The sequence below is a fragment of the Protopterus annectens genome, chromosome 2.part2, assembly GCF_019279795.1.
Source record: "Protopterus annectens isolate FY-2018-M chromosome 2.part2, PAN1.0, whole genome shotgun sequence".
NCBI lineage: Eukaryota > Metazoa > Chordata > Ceratodontiformes > Protopteridae > Protopterus > Protopterus annectens.
Genome location: NC_056730.1, coordinates 179,504,433 through 179,524,564, shown reverse-complemented (window position 1 = coordinate 179,524,564; position 20,132 = coordinate 179,504,433). Strand labels below are relative to the sequence as shown.

Below are 20,132 nucleotides of genomic sequence, written 5' to 3'. Positions count from 1 at the left end.
TGGGCACTTTGTTTTTCACAAAGGGGATGACTATGCACTTTTTGGCATTTAGCTTGAGGCTCTGGCACCAGGTATCCGTCTCTGTGAGACCCTTTTGGAGGATGCCTGTGTCAGCCGGAGAGTCGATTATGGCTCCCAGTTTGCAGTCATCTGCAAACTTGGTCAGCCATAGTCCTCCCATGTTAGCCTGTACCTCAGAGAAATATATACCGAACAAGAGAGGTCCCAGGATTGAGTCTTGTGGGATGCCACTTGTAGCTGGTTTAGAGTCTGACATGGCACCTGCAATTCTGACCATGTGGATTCTATCCCTGAGCCAGTTGGCAACCCATCTTGTGACATAGGGGTTGATATTTAAGCTGGTAAGTTTATTTATGATGCCCGAGTGGGGTATTCTGTCGAAGGCTTTTGCGAGGTCCAGGTAGGCTGTGTGGACTACCTTCCCCTCATCTATGGCCTTGGTAACTGTTTCAAAGAAGTCAACTAGGTTTAAGAGGCAAGATCTGCCATTAACAAAGCCGAATTGGGTAGGGTCCAGTGTCTGGAGGTTCCCAATGTCTTTGTTTATGAGTTCCATGATAATACGCTCCATAGCCTTGCAGACCAGACTAGTCAGGCTTATGGGGCGATAGTTCCCGCGGTCCGTTGTGGCACCACCTTTGTGGAGCGGGACCACTGTTGCTGTACGCCATTCTTTGGGTACATATCCTGTAGTAAGGCTGAGTTTGAGCAGTGACTTTATGTGTGGGTTCAGTTCTTCTTGGAGCTCGTGTAAGACACAGCCCGGGACACCATCCAGTCCCATTGAAGCTGTGTTTTTTGCTTTGGAGAGGGCAGGTTTCACCTGTGCATCTGTGATGTCTGGGAGGCTACATTCTGTTGGGAAAGACAATTTCTCTTTTGGGGGGGGGTGAAGAAGTTTGCACTGAACCTGTCTGCCAGGATGTTGGCAATGTCTGTGGGTTCAGTGTATTTTTTGCCATTTTGCACTAACTCAGAGCATATCTGGGAGTTTCCACCCAGATTCCTGACATAACTAATGAAGGCCTTGTGATTATCTTTAGTGTCTTGAGAAATTTTTCTTTCGAAGCTGGCCTTTGATGATTTTATGAGGGATCATAGTTTCTTGCTAGTACTGATCAGAGATGCCTTCCCTTTTTGGGATTTTGCTCTATCATGTAGTAACTTCCTTCTTCTGTTGTATAGCTTATTTATGGCCAGGGTCCACCAGACAGGTCTCCTGCTTTTGGAGGAGTGAGTCTTGGTTTTATTTGGGATAGCACGATTCATGCATTCCTGCAGGTGCTCATAGAATGCGTTTGTAAAGGATTCTGTGGTTTGGGTAGTATTTTCCACTGGCCCGGGGGCTTTGAAGGATTCCACCTTGGTTTTGAGAAGTGTGAAGTTTGCTTTTGAGAAATTTTTCACAGTGGTTTCCTTGGCTGGGGGTGGGGACGGGATATGGATGTCTAGTGAGATTAGTTTATGGTCTGATCTTACCAATGAGGGGTTTACTTCTGGTGTAGAACATAGAGTCCCCATGTTGGTGATGACCAGGTCCAATATGTTGTCCCCTCTTGTGGGAGGGGTGACCAGTTGATCCATAGTGTTTGAGTTTATAAATTCTAGGAACCGTTTGGCAAGGGTGTTGGGGCTTGAGTAGTTTTCCCAATCAATGTTTGGGTAGTTGAAGTCACCCAATATTATGGTGTTTGGAGAGACCTTCATATTCTCCAATGTTCTCAGAAAAGCTGAGTGAGGTTCCTGAGATTGGGAGGGTGATCTGTAGCAGGCTACGAACTGAAAGGCAGTTTTGCCCACTGTTAGTTGCACATGGATGGTCTCCGATGCTTCATGCAGTGCCACTAACCTGGAGGTGTGGGTATCTTTGAGGAATATGGATACCCCCCCTCCTTTTGTGTTTCGGTCCGAGTTTTGGGGCCGAAAAGCATGGTATGAGTTATAACCTGGTAGTGCTGGGGTACTCTCGGGAGCTTTGAACTAGGTTCCTGTTACTGCACAGATATCGATATTCTCCATACTGAGGCGAGCCTTGAGTGTGTGCATCTTGAGGTTTAGACTTCTGGTGTTGAGTAGCATTACCCTTAGTTTTTTTTTTCCTTGTGTTGTCTATGAAGGTGGGTTTGTCTTTAGAGCCTTGCCTAAAAAAGGCACTATGGGGGTGGCAAGAGCCTTAGCCAGTATTTGAAAGCCCAGGGGTGACAGGTGCAAGCCGTCCCTAGCGAAGCAACGTGGCTCGTCGAGCATGTCATCCCAGGCTGACAGACACTGGATCCCCTTTGAATGACACCAATACTTTAGCCAGTTGTTAAAATTGATCATTTTGTCTTTATACTGTGGCATCATTCTTGGTGAGGGCAAGATGCAACTCAAGGTCAGGGTTATACCGGCCTGGGCTACATTATCAGAGAGCTCCTCTATGTCTCTCTCAATGTAGTCCATGGAGGTACATCTCAGGTCATTCACACCAGCATGGACAATGACGGAGTCATATTTGTACTTACTTTGGAGTGACCTGAGTGCTTACTAGGAGGAAGTCTACCTGAGTTGCATATTGGCTACTCCTGTATGTGATCTTGTGACTGTCTCGCTTTCTGAACCATGTGTTGGCTACTATCAAGCCATTTGCCACAGAGAAGTCTAAAATGGCTTCTCCTTCTTTATTCATGTTAGTCCACCCATGTGGACACAGGCAGTCCTCATATCCTGTTCTGTCTGTCCCAATATGTGCATCCAAGTCACACAATATCAACACCAATTCATGTTGTCCTGCTTTATCTAGTAGGTCCTGCAACTGCTGACTGAATGCATTCTTTTCCTCACTATCACAACCCTGCTGTGGAGCATATGCTGAGATTATGAATATTTTCCTATCATTACACTGGAGTCGGATTACCATGAGTCTGTCATTAATTCTGATGATATCCCTCACTGCTTTCTGAAGCCTCTCTCTAACCACAATTCTTACACCATTTCTAGCCTGTCCCCCACCTGAGTAGTAGAATCTGGATCCCAAGCCAAATGGCTTTGCTGCACTGCCCTTCCATCTTGTCTCTTGGATACATAGGATGTCCAGCCTCCTCCATATCATCATGTCATCCACTTCCAAGCTGCGTCCTGTCAGTGAACCTACACTAAGCATAGCAATTCTCAGTTCATGTTTGGCAGGTTGGTTGGTTTTACATCCAGCTTTCGCTCAACTGAGCTATCCCAAGTAACCCAGGCTGGGCAAATAGACACCGACCAGCCAGTAGCTTATTGGCCCAGGGTTGCTGGGCTTTATGGTAGACACACACTGGGCAATAGGGGCACATATAACCCTCCCACCATTAGCAAGGGTCCCTGATGTGGGTGAGAGTAGGCCGGGTCCTCAACCCATTTATCACCGGTAACTATCCATGCCCATTTTTGCCAACATTAGTCAACATGACCGAATCACCTAGAGCCATATTTTACACCATCAAGTGGCTAGCCCTACCACACGTCTGTGATCCATGTTCTCCTGTATTGAGGATACTGCACACCACAGTAGATGACCAAAGCAGTTGGTCTGTACAACTCTTCCCCCTATAGGGCATCATATAGACTCTGTGCTGCTGCCCACAGCTCCATTCATTGGTGAGTTTGAGATGGGAACACTCAACATGTTTTTCGGACATGGGAGAAACTCCACAGAGACACGAGGAGAACATGCAAACTCCAAACAGGCATTGGTCGGAGGTCAGGATAGAACCTTGTACCTTGTGCATGGGAGGTGAAGACCTTAACCACTAAGCCATCTGATGTGAAGACCATCTCTAGCAAAACAGCAATGGTCTGTTGACCATGTCTTCCCAGGCTGACAGATACTGGATCCCCCTGGACTGACACCAGAAGATAAGCCAATTGTTGAAGTCAGTAATTTTTTGTTCATACTGTGACATGATCCTGGGTGAAGGTAGAATGCTGCTTAGGGCTAGGGACATACCTGTATGGGACACATAATCTGAGAGTTCAGTCATGTCTCTCTTCATGTAGTTCAGGGAGGTACCTCTCAAGTTATTCACCCCAGCATGTACTATGGCAGAGTCATAATGGTAATTAAGTGACTTGAGTGCATGCATGATTTGATGGATCCTGACACAAGACAAATAAGTGACTATGACCTTCTCCTTGTCCAGCCTGGTGAGGAGAACATCTGTGTGTCAGTACAGAACCTCCTATGACTAGAACATTTGGTTTTAAGGTGTTCTGCCTTAGGGGGTTATTCGCTGAGACACTGGTATGTGTGCTGTTATGTGTAGTAGATTTTGGTCGTGCTCTTGTATGTGTGAGTTGTTTGCACTTGGGAGGGCTCTGGTCTCTTGGTCGGCTGTTTGTGAGTACCTCCCCAAATGTGGGTTTATGTGTCGTGACTTTATCTATTGTGAGAGGAGAGATGTGTGTGCTGACAACCTGTTTGAAGTCTTGTTTATTGTTAGGCGAGAGATTTAATTCCAGTTTCATAGTATAGTTACATCTCTCACATACTATATCTGTTTGCTGTAGGTGAAAATGGTTGTCAGTATTCATGAGGCAGTTACTACATTGCCTCAGGATGCCCATGTAAATCAGGTTGGTTGGAGAAATGTTGGGAAACTGACTTGTCCATTGTAGCAGGTTAAACTGAAAGTGCTGTTAGGGGGCGGGCCTTTGCTCTAGGTTTAGCAACGGGACTTATTCTATTGAGGATTGGAGATTAAAAAGTGTGGCAATGCTGCTAAATTACCCGCAGTGTAACAGGGAAGCTTGGGAAGGTTCCACTGGCTGTTCTCTAGGGAAAAAGTTGTATCTAGGCATTTGCATCTACACAGGGTATTGCTAACCCCCGTTGTGCACTGAGAAGTTGGAAAGACACACACTTACTTGCCCAAGAATTCTGGACATAGCAAAATATAACTAGGGAGACAAAATCAAGTGCCTTTTTTAAACAACTCTAATCCACTTGAGTACTTCATAGAACAACAGGTTTTGCTTCCTTTTATAATCTCTGAACAATAAGAAGTATGAAATGCTAATGTCTAGCGTCACTGAATTGTCTGAAATACTCGGTCACTTACCATATAATCAAAAAAAATGAGAGGATAACAACATCAGGAAAACAGCATAAAAGCAAGCACACTCGTACTCGTATTAGCACACACTGGCGCGTATATTCTTGCAGATTCCCATATTTGTACTTCCAGCAACCGTGCGTGCTACCAGCTACTGCACAAATACAAACGCACATACGCACACTGAAATCGGGATCCGGGAATTATAGCAAACGTTTAATTTAGTGTGTTCAGAACTGTCCGCTTTACATCATGTTGCTGTATGCAGTTCTGGGGGTTAAAACATTTGAATATCTGTTGTATGATTGAAATGGGGTCAGCCAGAAATATTATTCAGTTCCCCTGATAGCTGCAAGCAGTATAAAACAGTCAGCATACAGGCAGAAAAGCGCAATCATTTTTAAATAGCAACTGTTTGTAGAAACTGTTCTGAGAGGAACATATCTGCCACAAAATATCAATGTATTCGCATCTGTGATCGAAGAATAAAGAGAATGCAAGCCACAAACGATGTGAGTATAAATTTGTAGGAACCTAATTTGAGAGTCTCCTGTACACACAGGGAGCTATAAACAAAGCTGGATCAAGTTAAGAAATCCGGTATTTAAAGTAAATCGAGACAGAAGGTGGGGCTGTAAATGACGTGGATATAGGTAGGTGGATGAAAAACTCTAAATTGGTCGGTCAGAATTTTTAGCTGTAAGGTTGTCCCCATTGCATTTTATTTTGGTAGTAGGTAACACTGACGGGAGTTTTGTGTTTGCCTTGTGTAAAGGAAGTAATGTGCATAGTTTGCTTTGTTAACAGGAAAAGGTTATGATAGGGCTGTTCACATCTCGGCTGTTTTGATTGCAGTTGGATGCCATCACCACAACAGAACAAGGGCTCACCTGAATTCAAGTCCTAGGTAAGGCAATGACATCGCATAGCTCTTAGCGGCTTACTTCCAGAGTTGTGGATAAATCCGGAAATAATCAGGCACACGTTGTAAAAGATCAGTACTTTTAACTTGAGATTATTTCTGAATAATGTGAGTTAATGTGCATTATCTAAAGTAAAAGAAGACTGTTACTGTACTGTCACATTACCCTAAATCACCACTTTTAAGAGGGATAGGCTACATTTTGAGCCAAAATCAGGGACGTCCCTGAAAAATAGACAGTTGAGTAGTGCTTACATGAGCTCACTACTTTGAAATTTCTGCGTTGTACAGCTGCATGATGTTTTGTTACATTTTTGTTTAAAACTGTTGTATACACCATGTTTGTCATTCAAGCACAACTAAAATGTTGCAGGCAGTGCAAGATGTAATTGGTTAAATGTAACTGGTTTGTATGCCTAGAACAATTTTATTTTTATTTTATTTATTTTATTTAGCATTTGTTGACCGGGAAAGTCCGACTAGGTTCCACAGATCCTGTTTTCAGTGGAGGCCCGGGGAGAAATGCTCCAGAAGCATGTCTTTAGAATGTGGGAGGAAACCTGAGTACCCGGAGGAAACCCACACGAACGCAGGGAGAACATGCAAACTCCGCACAGAAGGCACCCCAGCCGAGAATCGAACCAGAGAACCTCTTGCTGTGAGGCGACAGCATTAACCGCTGTACCACTGTTCCACTAAGTTTGTATGTTTCAGAGTTGTAGATTGCACGTTCAGAATATAGTGGTAAGGTACTACCTTGATGAACAGATGATAAGCAGGCAGAGCCAGGACATCACAAGAAAATCTGTTGTGTCACAGAGGGTAGTATCTCAAAGGAGTAAGCATTTAGGACAAGAGCAGTTATTAGAATCATAATACACGTGTATCAGTCTGTTCATCTATCCATCCGACTATTTTCCTTACCTGCTTTGCCAGTTTCATTGTCACAAGGAGCCAGTGTCGGTCTCAGTAAGCAGCAGAAGCTTGACATTCAGAGTCTTCGTTAGGATGATAGGACACCTACACCCTTGCATTCAAACTACACATTGAGGGATGTCATAATTGTGGCCGTTCCATGTGAGAGGAGACTGGACCCATTCAGCAAAAAATATGCAGTTGTGCAGGGAGGATATGCAAACTCCAGACAGAAGTGACACCAGGCAGGAACTGAAACAGAGCTGCACAGAGGTTAGTAACGAGCAATAAATCTTCTGTGTTATCTGAATCATCCACTGCGCTACTGAAAAATAAATATAGTTTTTTCATTTTTACTAGATCTGCACGTCTTGTATCGTATTTTTGCTGTTTGCTGCACTTTTAGCCAAGCACAGACTTGATTCAGATTTGTTGGGCCCAGTCTGTTTTTACAGTTTCTGAGCACTAATCCAACTTTCCACCCACAAAAGAGAGCCTCCCTCTACACTCTAGTGAGAGTAGAGTGTAGCTCAGGACCTATCTGAGTGGTGATTGTTAGCCCAGGGCCCAGTCTAGTGTGCTACTATTGGTTAGAGTGTTTGAAATCAATTTAACTACTTTGCTACTTATTGCTTGCATTAACTCATGTTTACATGGAATGCAGCACCTGCATAACTGTGCACTACTGCGCAGTGAAGGATACCATTGGCAGTTATAGACGCAAACTCTTAGATAATTTTCCCTTAGTTGACTACGTGTGCTGCATCTGAGGTTTCTCATTATTGTGCTTCACTGCCTGGTTAGGCACTCAGCTGAGCCTCTGAGGTTCCTCCACAAGTCTTACTCGTTAAGCCCCTCAAACTTTTTCTTGTCTCTATTACTGACCATAGTACATCACCTAACATCATGAATGGACAATTTCCCACCATTTCTCCAGCCAGCCTGACCGACATGGGTATCCAGGGGCAATTTAGCAATTACCTTATGTACACTGACAATGCACTTTTCCTAATTCACACAAATTCAATATGTGAGTATGTGTAAGAGATGCATCTGTATTAAGAATCTAGACTGTAGGCTCTGTCACTCAGTATATCGGATACTAAGCAGGTTATCAGCTCACACACTTCACCTCCTGCACCATCCACGCATACAAGACCTAAACCTACGTATGCAGAGGTTCTCAATAGAAGCCTCCCTAAAAATCAGAGACTTCCCAAACATAAAGACCTTTCACTTAATACACTCCCAACAAATTGCAGTACACATACAAACACATGCACCAGTGACTCCATTGTGAGGCACGCAGATGTCCCACTCATCCGATTGGATAAGGAAAAAGTCCTAGACAGCTGTTTGTCAGGTGCCAGAATCCGCCACATCACACATGCACTCACGTCGGTCAGCAACAGGCAGTGTTATGAATCTGTCATAGTCCATGTTGGTGTGATCGACTTGAGATGTACCTCACTGGACTGTATGAAGAGACATGACTGAGCTATCTGATTGTGTGTCCCAGGTGGGTATGTCCCTGGCCTTAAGCAGCATTCTGCCTTCAACTAGGGTGATGCCTCAGTACAGAAAAAAATGATTTACTTCAACAATTGGCTAAGTTTCTGGTGTCATACTAAGGGGATCCAGGACCTGTCAGTCTGGGATGATATGGTTGATAGATCACGGTGCTTTGCCAGAATCTCTACCTGTCATCTCCAGGCTTTCAGTTAGTGGCTAAGGCATACATCTGTGCAGTCACAGAGACCTGGTTCAAACCATGGAGAGCACCCCAGCCATACCGGGATATACTGCTTTCCACTTTTTCAGACCACAAAATGAATGTGTGAAAACTAGAGGAGGAGTATCAATATTCATCAAAGATAAATACACCTTCAGATTGGTAAAACAGAATGATTACCTAGAGTTACTCCATGTGCAGATAACTTGGAGAGGGGTCTTTCCTATAGTTATAGTCTGCTATAGATCCTCCTCCATGAACCATGATATCTACACTGCCTACTTGGATCTACTTGAGTCGCTCAAAATACAGCCAAACACCTTGATTATGGATGACTTTAAGTACCTGTCCATAGATTGGGTAAATTATACATGTACAACTTGCGGTCTACTTTCATTAATCAAATTTACACTTACCCAAACCACTAAAGACCGAACCAACAACACCAAAACCTTACTGTTCCAAATTAACAGATTAAGGGAAATGTTATTAACATGGTAGAGGGATATGTAGCTTTAAATACTGATTTATGTGTTTTTAATTATTTAATTAGTTAATTATTATAATTTGTTTGTTATAAACAGCTACTGAAGTGTGTGTTTTATTTCATTCTGAAGATGTCTTTTGAAGACGAAAACGATATTAAACTGTGGTTTTTGCTATTTGCTGGTGGTTTCCTATATTGTTCGGCCAGAGTGGTGGTTTATACTTGGTGGTTTGTTTGCTGCTTCATCCTTTGGGACTGTTGATTTTACTAGTCATTTTTCTTTCCTGCGGATGGCTGGCCTGAACGGGGACCCACTAATGGAGATGTCTGTTCATCCTACACCTGGTACGTTAGATATGCAGGACACTAACTTGCTTTCTGTGTTAGTATGTTCTATGAAGGATATGCAGAAGACCTTTGAGACTCTGATGGCAAGTAACTATAAAATGATTGGGTTTTGCAAAGTTTCCTTTTTGAGTTCAGATGATGAGAGTTTGGAGACTATTATAGACAAGTCTGCTCCTGTATCTCATTCTGAAAATGCCAGTACTGTGTTAGTGATATTAATGCAGTTTTAAACTGTGACACAGACCCTTTTTGATGGTTATAATTTGCCCTTAACCTCTACCGCTACTATAGATAGAAATGTAGAGTAGGAGAAAAATGCAAAACGACTTTTTTCCCTGTTGGAAAAATTATTAAAAAAATACAGGGCTTTAGTAGTTGAGACAAAGTATTTTTATAAATGTATATTGGTGGGAGTAGTACCGAAGGGGCTAAGCTTTTTTAGTGCCCCAATGGTGTACTACCTACGGATTCCTTCTTTCCTGAACTGGTTTCCTTTTTTTTTTCGAAAACTGGGCTTGACTTTTTAAAACTAGTAGTTGGCCGTAACAAACAACGGATTGATGAAGTTAGTAATGAAATTATTAAAACTGAAGCTTCCCTTCAAAAGTTTATAAGAAAAATGCCTTTCTTAAATAAAGAATATTCTACTGTGCTGTTTTCCATCGAAGAGTTCGAGCAAGGTTTAATCCTGAGAAAGTTAAAGAAATTACAAAGGGATATTGATGCATATTCTAATAATATGGCCTTAAGTTACTAAAGATGCTGTTCATGATATCATTTCCAATTTAACCATGGATCTTGACTCCTACTGGCGAGTCAGCTGGCGTTGTTTCTGCTGATATTGACTTGACTACAGATGTAGCTTTTCATGTTTCAAATGATGGCCTCACCAATTCTAGACAAGTTTCTTATTGTGTAGGGTGAGTCCCATTAGAGAAACGAACAGTTGTGGACCAGAACAAAATGAGCGACGGGCCAACAAGAAGGGCTTCAATGAAGAACAAGACAAAGTAACTGTTTTTTAATGAATGCTTAATTAATGACTTCTCTGCTGTAAAATTGTATAATTTATCACAATATTCTTTTACTTTTGAACATTTATTTGTTTTGGGTCTTGGATTCAATTTTGTGCCTAGTAAATGGATGGATTTAGGGCATACTTTGTTAGATTTAAAAATGTTTTGTCACAAATTGAATTTTAATTATTTTTTTCAGGTATGGGGTTAAGTAACTGTTTGTTTGCTAACAATTTCCCCTCCCTTAATTAACACCTTATGTGTTTTTTTGAAAATTGTTGTACTGACGAAATTAGGAAACTTGCTCAGGGTAAGCCAGAATATAAATACTACAACCTTATTAGGGCTCAAAGGTTAGCCCCAAAAGATTTAAGTACCTTACATCATCTTTGGTTCTTGAAGGCCATTAAGGGAGGGTGTTAGTGATTAATGAACAGGAGAAGTATACACAGTCTATAGAAAATGTTAAATAAACTTGAATATTTAATGGTCGATCAACAGTTTATTTCTAAGGCATATCAATCTATGCATATATAGTTATATGACCTTTGGGTTGATGGTTGTATTACTAATGACATGTATAAATGTATGCTGGTTGAACATCTATTTTTGGGAACTCTGTTTGGAATCCCCAAAATTCATAAAACCTTCCATCACCGAGTTAGGAGAAGATACTATGGGTCTGAACGGAAGGTTATCCCCTTGGTAGGAGATTACATGTTAAATCGACTGGTACAAAATTGGATTCATTTATTAAGGATTCATGGCACTTTTTGGATCAAATTAGGGATTTTAATTCCAAGTATTCCTTTGACCCAAATAAAAATATTGTGTTTATAGTGGATGTTCAGTCCTTATTTACAAGCATTCCACATGACCAAGGTGTTGATTTTGTTAGACAGTTTTTGGGCACTGTGGCCCACCTTCCTGCTAACAATGTATTTATTTTATGTATCCTGTTGGAACTAGTACTTCATAACAACTATTGTTTTAATAAGAGAATTTTTAAACAATTAAGAAGGGTAGCTATGGGGTCCGCTGCAGCCCCAGCGTACGCCAATTTAGTTCTTGGATGGTGGAAACACAGTCTCCTTAGACCTATTATGGTGCAGTATCCGGTCATCTTTTATGGTAGATATGTGGATGACTGTTTTTTTTTTTATTTTGGAAGGTGACATTGATCATGTTAGGCACTTTTGTGACGGTGTAAACAATTCTTGTGATTGTTTTTTTAAATTTGCTGTGGGGAATGTTGGTTTATCAGTTCATTTTTTGGATGTTACTTTGACTTGGGACACCACTGATAATAATTTAAAAGCAATATACATAGGAAGGAGACTTTTGTTAAGTTACTTGCATTACTTGAGCAGCCATCCTGGTTTTATCAAAAATAATATACCCAAAGGTCAGTTTATACGTGCTTCACGGATGATTTTGGATGATGATGTTTTTGAGGATGAGCTTAGATTTATACATAATGTTTTTACACAGAGGGCATCCTTAATTGCTTGACAAACTAGTTAATGAGATAAAGGTAAGAAGGACTAAGGATTTTCCACCCATTTTAACAAATGGGTTTATCAATAATAAGTCAAAATTGACCACTAGTGGTACTATTAATAATTCAAATGTTAGGAATTATTTTGGTACTTCTTGTATCTTGGATGTGTCTGTTGATAGACTTGGTATAAGGTCCATCGTAATAAAAAAATTTGAATATTCTACGTGGGAATAGTGATTTATTACAAGTTGTTGGAGATGGGCCTAATTTTATATATAAGCAAACTAGTTGTCTAAAAAAGTGTTTACAGTTTGACTTAATTACCGATAATAATTCTGATACAAGTAGACGGTGTAAGAAAATGTATAAGTGTGGCTTTTGTGCCTCATGTCGGTTTATTTAACAGGGGCCATATGTGGAATTACTTCATTTAAATAAGACCATTCCCATTGATGGTGTATATAACTGTAACAACAGAGGTATAGTTTATCTTGCCATTTGCTCTTTTTGTAGTTAAGTTTATGTAGGTATGTCCACTAGGTCATTAACTAAAAGAATTAAGGAACATTGTTATTGTATTAGGTCTAAGAATGTTAACAATGCTTTATTTAGGCACTCCATTACATGCAATGGATACAAAAAAATGTTGTTTACTGTGTTGGAACATGTAGTTACAAATATTGGACAGAGAGAAACTCTGTGGCAGCTAAGGTTAGGAGCTGTTAAAAAAAACTGGCATAAATGATTTAGTTAACATTAAATGTTTATTAAAAAATAGAAGACTGAAGATTTTAAAATAATTTACTTTGGCTGTTATTAACATGGTAGAGGGATAAGTAGCTTTAAATACTGATTGTGTTTTAATTATTTAATTGGTTTAATTATTTAATTGGTTATTATAATTTGTTATATAAGCAACTACTGAAGTGTGTGTTTTATTTCATTCTGAAAAAGTCTTTTGAAGACGAAAGCGATATTAAACTGTGGTTTTTGCTATTTGCTGGTGGTTTCCTTTATTGTTTGGCCAGAGTGGTGGTTTGGCCAGAGTGGTGGTTTATACTTATTAATGCTACCACATATACTGAACCAGTGGAAATAGCCAACCTGCTAGCAGACAGGTTCAGTGAAAACCTGTCCACCCTGTCCCTGCCACATGTACCCCAAAACATTCCTACCACCTCCTCTCCACCTGCTGCCTGTAAAGAGCATGTCTTAACCACTCTCTCAAAGGCCAAATACACAGCCTCTATGGAACCTAATAACAACCCAGGCTGCATTCTCAATGGTTTAAAACAGGAGTTAGCAACACCATTAGGTATTCTTCAGTCACAGCTTAAACACTGGCTTTGGCCCTGCTGAATGGAAAACCGCTACCGTTGTCCCCTTGCACGAGTGGGGGGGGGTGCATCCACCAACCCTGGGAACTATAGACCCATTAGCCTAACCAGCCTTATTTGTAAGGCCGTAGAGAGAATCATCATGGACTTTATCAACAAGGATATAGGGGACCTTCAAACACTTGATTTGACCCAATTTGGTTTTATTAATGGGAGATCCTGCCTGTTGATCTTGGTGGATATCTTTGAGACTGTCACCAAAGCCCTGGACAAAGGCAGATCTGTGCATACAGCCTACCTAGACTTGACCAAGGCCTTTTACACAATCCCCCACTCAGGCATCATTGAAAAACTCACCCAGCTGGGGGTCTACCCATATACTGTCAGGTGGGTTGCAAACTGGTTCACCGACAGAGCACACAGAGTCAAAATATGCGACTCCACCTCCACCAGCAGACCCATTACCAATGGTGTTCCACAGAGATTAGTGCTGGAGCCCCTATTGTTTGCAATCTACTTCTCAGAAGTACAGGCAAAAACAACAGGTCTGTGGCCGACACGTCTGATGACTGCAAATTGGAGGCAGTCATTGCATCCTCAAATGGTGTCAGCATTCTACAAGAAGTACTTATGCAAACTGATGATTGGTGCCAGTGTCATGATCTTAAAGTTCGTGCAAAAAAATGCATTATCATGTCCTTTGGTAAAGGCGATGTCCCTGCAGATTATCATGTTAATAACACCCTAAGCTCTAAATAACACTCTAAGCTCTAAGTCAGTGGTGAGAGAGTTAGGCACACAGGTTGACAGCAATCTTACTTCTGATGACCATGTCTCTGCAGTGGTAAGAAAGGCCTTCTATGTTGCTCACCTCATAAGCAAGCTTCCAGAACAAAAGAGGTACTCTTCCCTCATCAGGCCAGTAGTAGAGTACAGTGCTTCCTTTGGTATGTACCTAAACAGGCAGCTGCAGCAACTAGAGCGACCTCAAGTGTTCCTCACAAAGAAAATTTGGGGTCTTCAGAACATGTCTTACGTGGACAGAGTGAAATCATCGTCGCTGTACTCTGTATCGTATAAACTACTGAGAGGCAACCTGTGCCTTGCATACAGAGCAACCGCTGATCCTGCCTTAATGGAAATGCTGCACATTCATAAGTCAAATGGTACACAGTTCACTCTCACTGTAGGGACCTTAATGTAGCATATGACATCAACAGGACTTGCCGGAGAGACAGAAATGTCTTCCAGATGTTGTCTCTCCTCTGGAATAAACTTCCAATACAAGTTAAACAGAGCCCCTCTTTGACCCTTTTTAAGCATAATTTGGACAATTGGATGGGAAACCGCAAATTCACCCGTGTCCCTTTTGGATAGGGGTAGTCGGTGTTGATTTAGATCTGCTTATAACATAGACCATATCTCTAGACTGTTAAGAAAACAAGGGCTGAACTTGGCTAGGCTTGTAAGGACCCTAGGGCCTTTAGCCTAGTAACCTCCTATGAATTGTTATAGCACAGTGCCACCCTTCTCATGTGTTCATAATTCTTGATAATCATTTGTGCTTCAGCTGTCTACTGGTTGTACTAGATACTCTGGTTTTGCTGTGCTTGTTAGTCATGTGTTTCTCTACTTTGTTTAACTGGGCTTAGGACTAAGCATTATTTTTATTCACAAGGTTCACAAGTAAGTACTAGGCTAGCTGCTTTGCAGGCCATTTTAAGCCTTCCCTTTCTAATGTGAGAATATTAATTTTAGCTGTAGATATTGTTCAGTTAGCTAACTCAGGTTTGTATACATAATTGTGTTTTGGGTTGTTTCGTATCTGTGTTGCTACACACTTATTTCTGCTAATAGATTATCTATGTGTTTTGCAAATCATTCTGTCAGCAAGTAGCAGTTTAATTCTGCTTGTGTTTTGTTTTACAGAGAAACATCCAAAGTGCTTGTATAGTGAAGGATTAAGAGAGAGAAGAAAAGACAAATGGAGTAAGTAACACAGTTATGTAACAACACTGTACAAAAGTGGTGGAAGACCTAGTATGATATATCTGCAGCAAAGAAAATAATACAACATAAGGTAAAAAAACAAAAGTGCAAGAAGGGGCTGAAACAATAAAAGCTAAAGGGAACAGAAGAATCTAAAACAGACAAATGTTGTTATATAAATAGTACTCCAGGAAGGAAACACCACACCATGGATAATGATATCATCACAGTCATATTCACCGGTAATGGTGATAGTGACAGTGACCTGGAACTTCTGGGTACTCATGAATCTGATACTGATGAGGCACTGATCGCACTTGAGTCTGAAGTATCCACTGATTACAGTAAAGATAGTAATGCTTCATGTACAGGGCTACAGCAACAGCAGTACCAGTGTAGCAAGAACACGAAGGTTCACCAGCCATTGGTCTTGTCACGGAAGGGCAGAAAAATGATAAAAAGTAAAGAGAAAGTGAAATCGCTAGCCATATCACGGCAGAGAAGGAAAATAATCAGTTGTGACGAGGATCTAAAACCAATAGCCATGCCACAGCACAGGATCAAAATAAGAGATAGTAACAATGATGTGAATCCACAAGCCGTACAATATCAGGAGAACAAAATCATCACTAGTGATGAGGATGTGAAGACATTAGTCATACCACAGCAGGAAACTGAAATGCTTGATAGTGACAATGATCTGACACCTCTAGCTGTACAATGGCAGGGGTGTAAAATGATTGATAGTGGTGAGGATCTGAAACCACTAGAAATGCCACAACAAGAGAGGGAAATGGTCAATAATGCTGAGGATCTGAAGCCACTCATCATACCATGGCAGAAGTGCAAAATGATTGATAATTATGAAGAACTGAAATCAGAAGCCATACCACCGCAGGAGAGTGAAATGACTGCTAGTAATGAGGAAGTAAAACCACTAGGCACGCCACAGCAGGAGGCTGAAATGACCGATAGTGATGAAGGAGAATCACTAGCCATAGCACAGCAGGAGACTGAAATGACTGATAGTGATGAGGAAGGAAAGTCACTAACCATAGCACAGCAAGAGAGTGAAATGTTTGATAGTGATGAGGATCTGAAGCCATTCACTATACCATGGCAGGGTAATGAACTCATCCATACTGATGTAGGTGAAGAGCAAAAGGCCAGGCATGATCAAGTTAAGCATCTACTAAACAACAAGACTGGCCAGAGTATATCACAACAGCCAAGATGTCCACTTCAAAAGGAATCTATGGGGTTAAATAGCATGGAGTCACCTCACAAAAATGTCACAGGATGTGATGGTGATTGGAGTAGTCAGTTTCATCCATTGCATATTAATGAATTCAGAGAACCCATTGGACCTGCTGTACATCTGGAAGAAAAATGTAAAGAACTTGACTTCATGGACTTGATGTTTCCTCCTGCATTGTATGACTTACTAGCACGTGAGACCAACAGGTACAGTCAACAATTCCAGGCTGAAGCAAAAAAGTGTGACACGTGCTGGACCCCAGTTACTGTATGTGACATAAAAGCATACTTGGGCATTCAGATATACATGTCTATTGTGAAAGTGCCACGCTGTCGCATGTACTGGAGTAAGGCTAGCCTATATGGACATTTTCCCATTGCAAATGTCATGACTCGGGACCGCTATAATAAGATCCATCAATATTTTCATGCAAATGACAGTAGTCAGAATCCACCAGTGGGCTCAGAGAACCATGATAAACTACACCATGTACGTCCTGTGCTGGATAAAGTTCTAAATGCATGCAGGACCCAGTACTACCCACATCGGGAAGTATTAGTTGATGCTGTGATGACTGGCTATAAAGTACATTTGCAGCAGTATATTCCAGATATGCCACAACATTGTGACCTTAAGGTGTGGACTCTTGCAGATGCCCACAATGGTTTTATCATAGATTTTCAAGTGCAAACGGGCAATGACAATAACACACTTGAAATGAGCCTTGGAGAGAATGTGGTAAAGGACTTGACCAGTAATCTGTGTGGCAAATACCACCATGTATACTTTGATCATTTCTTCACTTCTGTTCATCTGGCAACTGATTTACTTAAGCAAGGCATATACTGCTGTGGATCAATGAGAACTGAAAAGAGTGGATGGCCAGCATGTCTTACAAAAGTGACCACACAAGAGAAATCCCAAGGGCAGTACAAGCAACTACAGAATGGGTCACTGGTAGCTACTGTTTGGAAAGATAAAAAATCAATCCTCCTCCTTTCCACAAATCATGACCCTACCTCACCACTGACTTATATCACCAGAAGACAGAGTAATGGAACTGTTCTCTCTCTGCCTTGTCCAGCAGTTGTGAAGCAGTATGAAACATACAAAAACAGAATCAGCATTGCTAATCAACTATGGCTGCAATATCCTAGCATTAGAAGACTGTCTGAAAAGTGGCTTTATTTGTTTTGGTACTTGTGGGATGTAGCAGTAGCCAATGCATATATCCTATATCGGGAAAATGTTAACCTTGTTAAGCAAAGTAAAAATGGACAAATTAAGACCACCTCACAGCTGGATTTTCTGATGGCAGTCTCTGAACAGTTGTTGTTTGGGTATCTGAAGAGGAAAAGATGCATTTCAGTTGCAAAAGTTACTTTTGCCCCAGATATTGAAGGATTACATTTCCCAGTCAAAACAAAAAAGGCTAGATGCAGAAACTGTGCATTAAAGAGGAAACGCTCTGAGCCTTCATATATGTGCGGAACATGCAACGTACAGCTCTGCATAGAATGTTTTCCAGAATTTCACAGCTGCTTTGTATCACCACCAAGGACATTTTGTTGAAAGATGAAATAAGGGACTGTGAGTTTCATATGTTTCCTGGAGCCAAATCGTCAAGACAGAAAAGCACAGCTAGTGAAGTATTGCTTAAGACAAGATGTGATTTAAGCCACAACTGGGTGTACAAGTCTAAAATAAGACGGTAGGTACCCTATCACTGAATAAACTGGCTGCTTCAAACTGAAAATAAAAAGTAAAAACATAAACATAATCTCTACATGAAATAAAAGGAGACAATGTGCCAGAAAGGAGTATTGAAATGTACAATGAAACTTGGGGGTATAGTTTCCTGGGACATCAAAACACAATGGGTTGGGCAAAAGGATTTCTTTCTTCATGGATGCAAGCACATTCATTAGTTAAATTTAAATGGAAAAACTGTCATAGTACGTAGTCTGTAGAACAACAGGAATAAAAGGAAAATTTGTACTAGATGAGGATGGAACAACTCCTTTAAGGACTATCTGGATGCATGACAGAGTCCCTTTTTTGGGATATGTCAACAGGTAGTAAATGACGGTCTCTTATCTTGTAACAACATCCTCAATGCTTGGGTATGTATATTACAGGGTAGACATCCACGTATGATACTGTATAAACTGGGGAAGTATCAATTGTTGGCATATAGTTTTGTATACTGTATGTCCAATATCAATGAGACATGGAGAAGCCGAACATGCATGCATACATGAATTCATTGTAAAGGAACTGATGCCACATGACTTCTTTAGAAGCCTTAAGTGTTTGGCAAGAAGAGAGCAGCACTCAAGGAAGCACTAAACTGAAGATACCAAGAGGTACAAAGTATCTGTAGGGAGCATACAATTGTTTAATGGGCTGGACAGTAATGTAAATAATAGACACGCTTATGGATACTTCAGAAGATAATGTCGATAATATTTTTTCTTAGTATGGGGTAAATTAAAAAAAATATTAGATTGAAACAGCTATTGCCATTGCTGTGTTTTTGAAGGTGCTTCTGTGATGGTAATGTGCTGATGTACGTCAAACAGCTGTGGCCTGTGACTATTCAGGGTAATAATTAGACAGCCATATTTAAGGTCTGGTATAGTGCAGCCAGCTGTGAAAATTCATTCTCAGAACTTCATCATTTTCACTAGAAATGTAACTTTCTCCAAATGAATCACTGTGAGAGAGAGGATTTATTGCAATGCCCCAGAGTTTGTTTTAATACTGGCAAGGGTGCAGGAGGCTTAGCTTCTTGTGTGGGATGTGTGAAAGGATTCATAGGTGTGTACTAGGCTAATGGCCCTGGAGCCTTTACAAGTGTAGCCCATAGGATTACCCTGGCATCGTGCCACCCGACCTTGGTTCCCATTGCATCTGTTGAGTAGAGCCACTGGAGTGATCCCCAGGGTGAATTTTCTGTTTCCCATCCACTCCTCAAGATTTCTCTTGAAGAGGGCCAGTGAAGTGCTCTGTTTGACATGATTGGGAAGTCTGTTCCATACCATGGGAGCAGTCTCTGGGTTATGAACCTGTCCCTCCAGCATGTTCTGTTGATTGTTTTAATGAGGGTGAGGTCTCTTGAGCGTGTGGTGCAGAGGGATTGGGATTTCTTTAGATGTGGCATTTCTAACAGAGCTGGGTCAGACATGGCTTTGTAAGTCAAGCAGAGAATAGTTGGAGTTTTTTGAGTCTGCCCATATAGGACAAGTGTTTAAGGCCTAGGATCCTCTTTGTGAGGTAGTTTTGCGGCCTCTCCAGTTGTTGCAGGCATCTAGTGAGGTACATGCCAAATGGCACATTGTACTCTATAATTTGCCTAATGAGGAAAGAGTGGAGGGAGACAATGACCTCTTTCTTCCTGGATGCAAAACCCTTAGCAACAAAGTGTGCCACATAGAAGGACTTTCCGACCACAGTGGCAATGTGGTGGTCAAAAGAGAGGTTGCTGTCAACCTGTGTTCCCAGATCTCTTATAACGTCTTCTGTTTACAGCAA

The 20,132-nt window shown here is 41.2% G+C and overlaps 1 protein-coding gene across 3 annotated transcripts; it reads left to right on the top strand.

Moving 5' to 3' along the window:
• The first annotated feature begins 5,229 nt into the window (after positions 1–5,229).
• LOC122795592 lies at positions 5,230–19,510 on the top strand. 3 transcript variants are annotated; one of them, XM_044063848.1, is made up of 2 exons: positions 5,230–5,605; positions 15,281–19,510. In XM_044063848.1, the coding sequence occupies exon 2, from the start codon at positions 15,549–15,551 to the stop codon at positions 18,168–18,170; it is 2,622 nt and encodes an 873-aa protein (XP_043919783.1). In that variant the 5' UTR covers positions 5,230–5,605; positions 15,281–15,548; the 3' UTR covers positions 18,171–19,510. The 3 variants fall into 3 exon arrangements, with proteins under 3 accessions (XP_043919783.1, XP_043919785.1, XP_043919782.1); XM_044063850.1 differs by lacking the exon at positions 5,230–5,605 and adding an exon at positions 5,702–5,746; XM_044063847.1 differs by lacking the exon at positions 5,230–5,605 and adding an exon at positions 5,763–6,000.
• Positions 19,511–20,132: the final 622 nt, after the last annotated feature.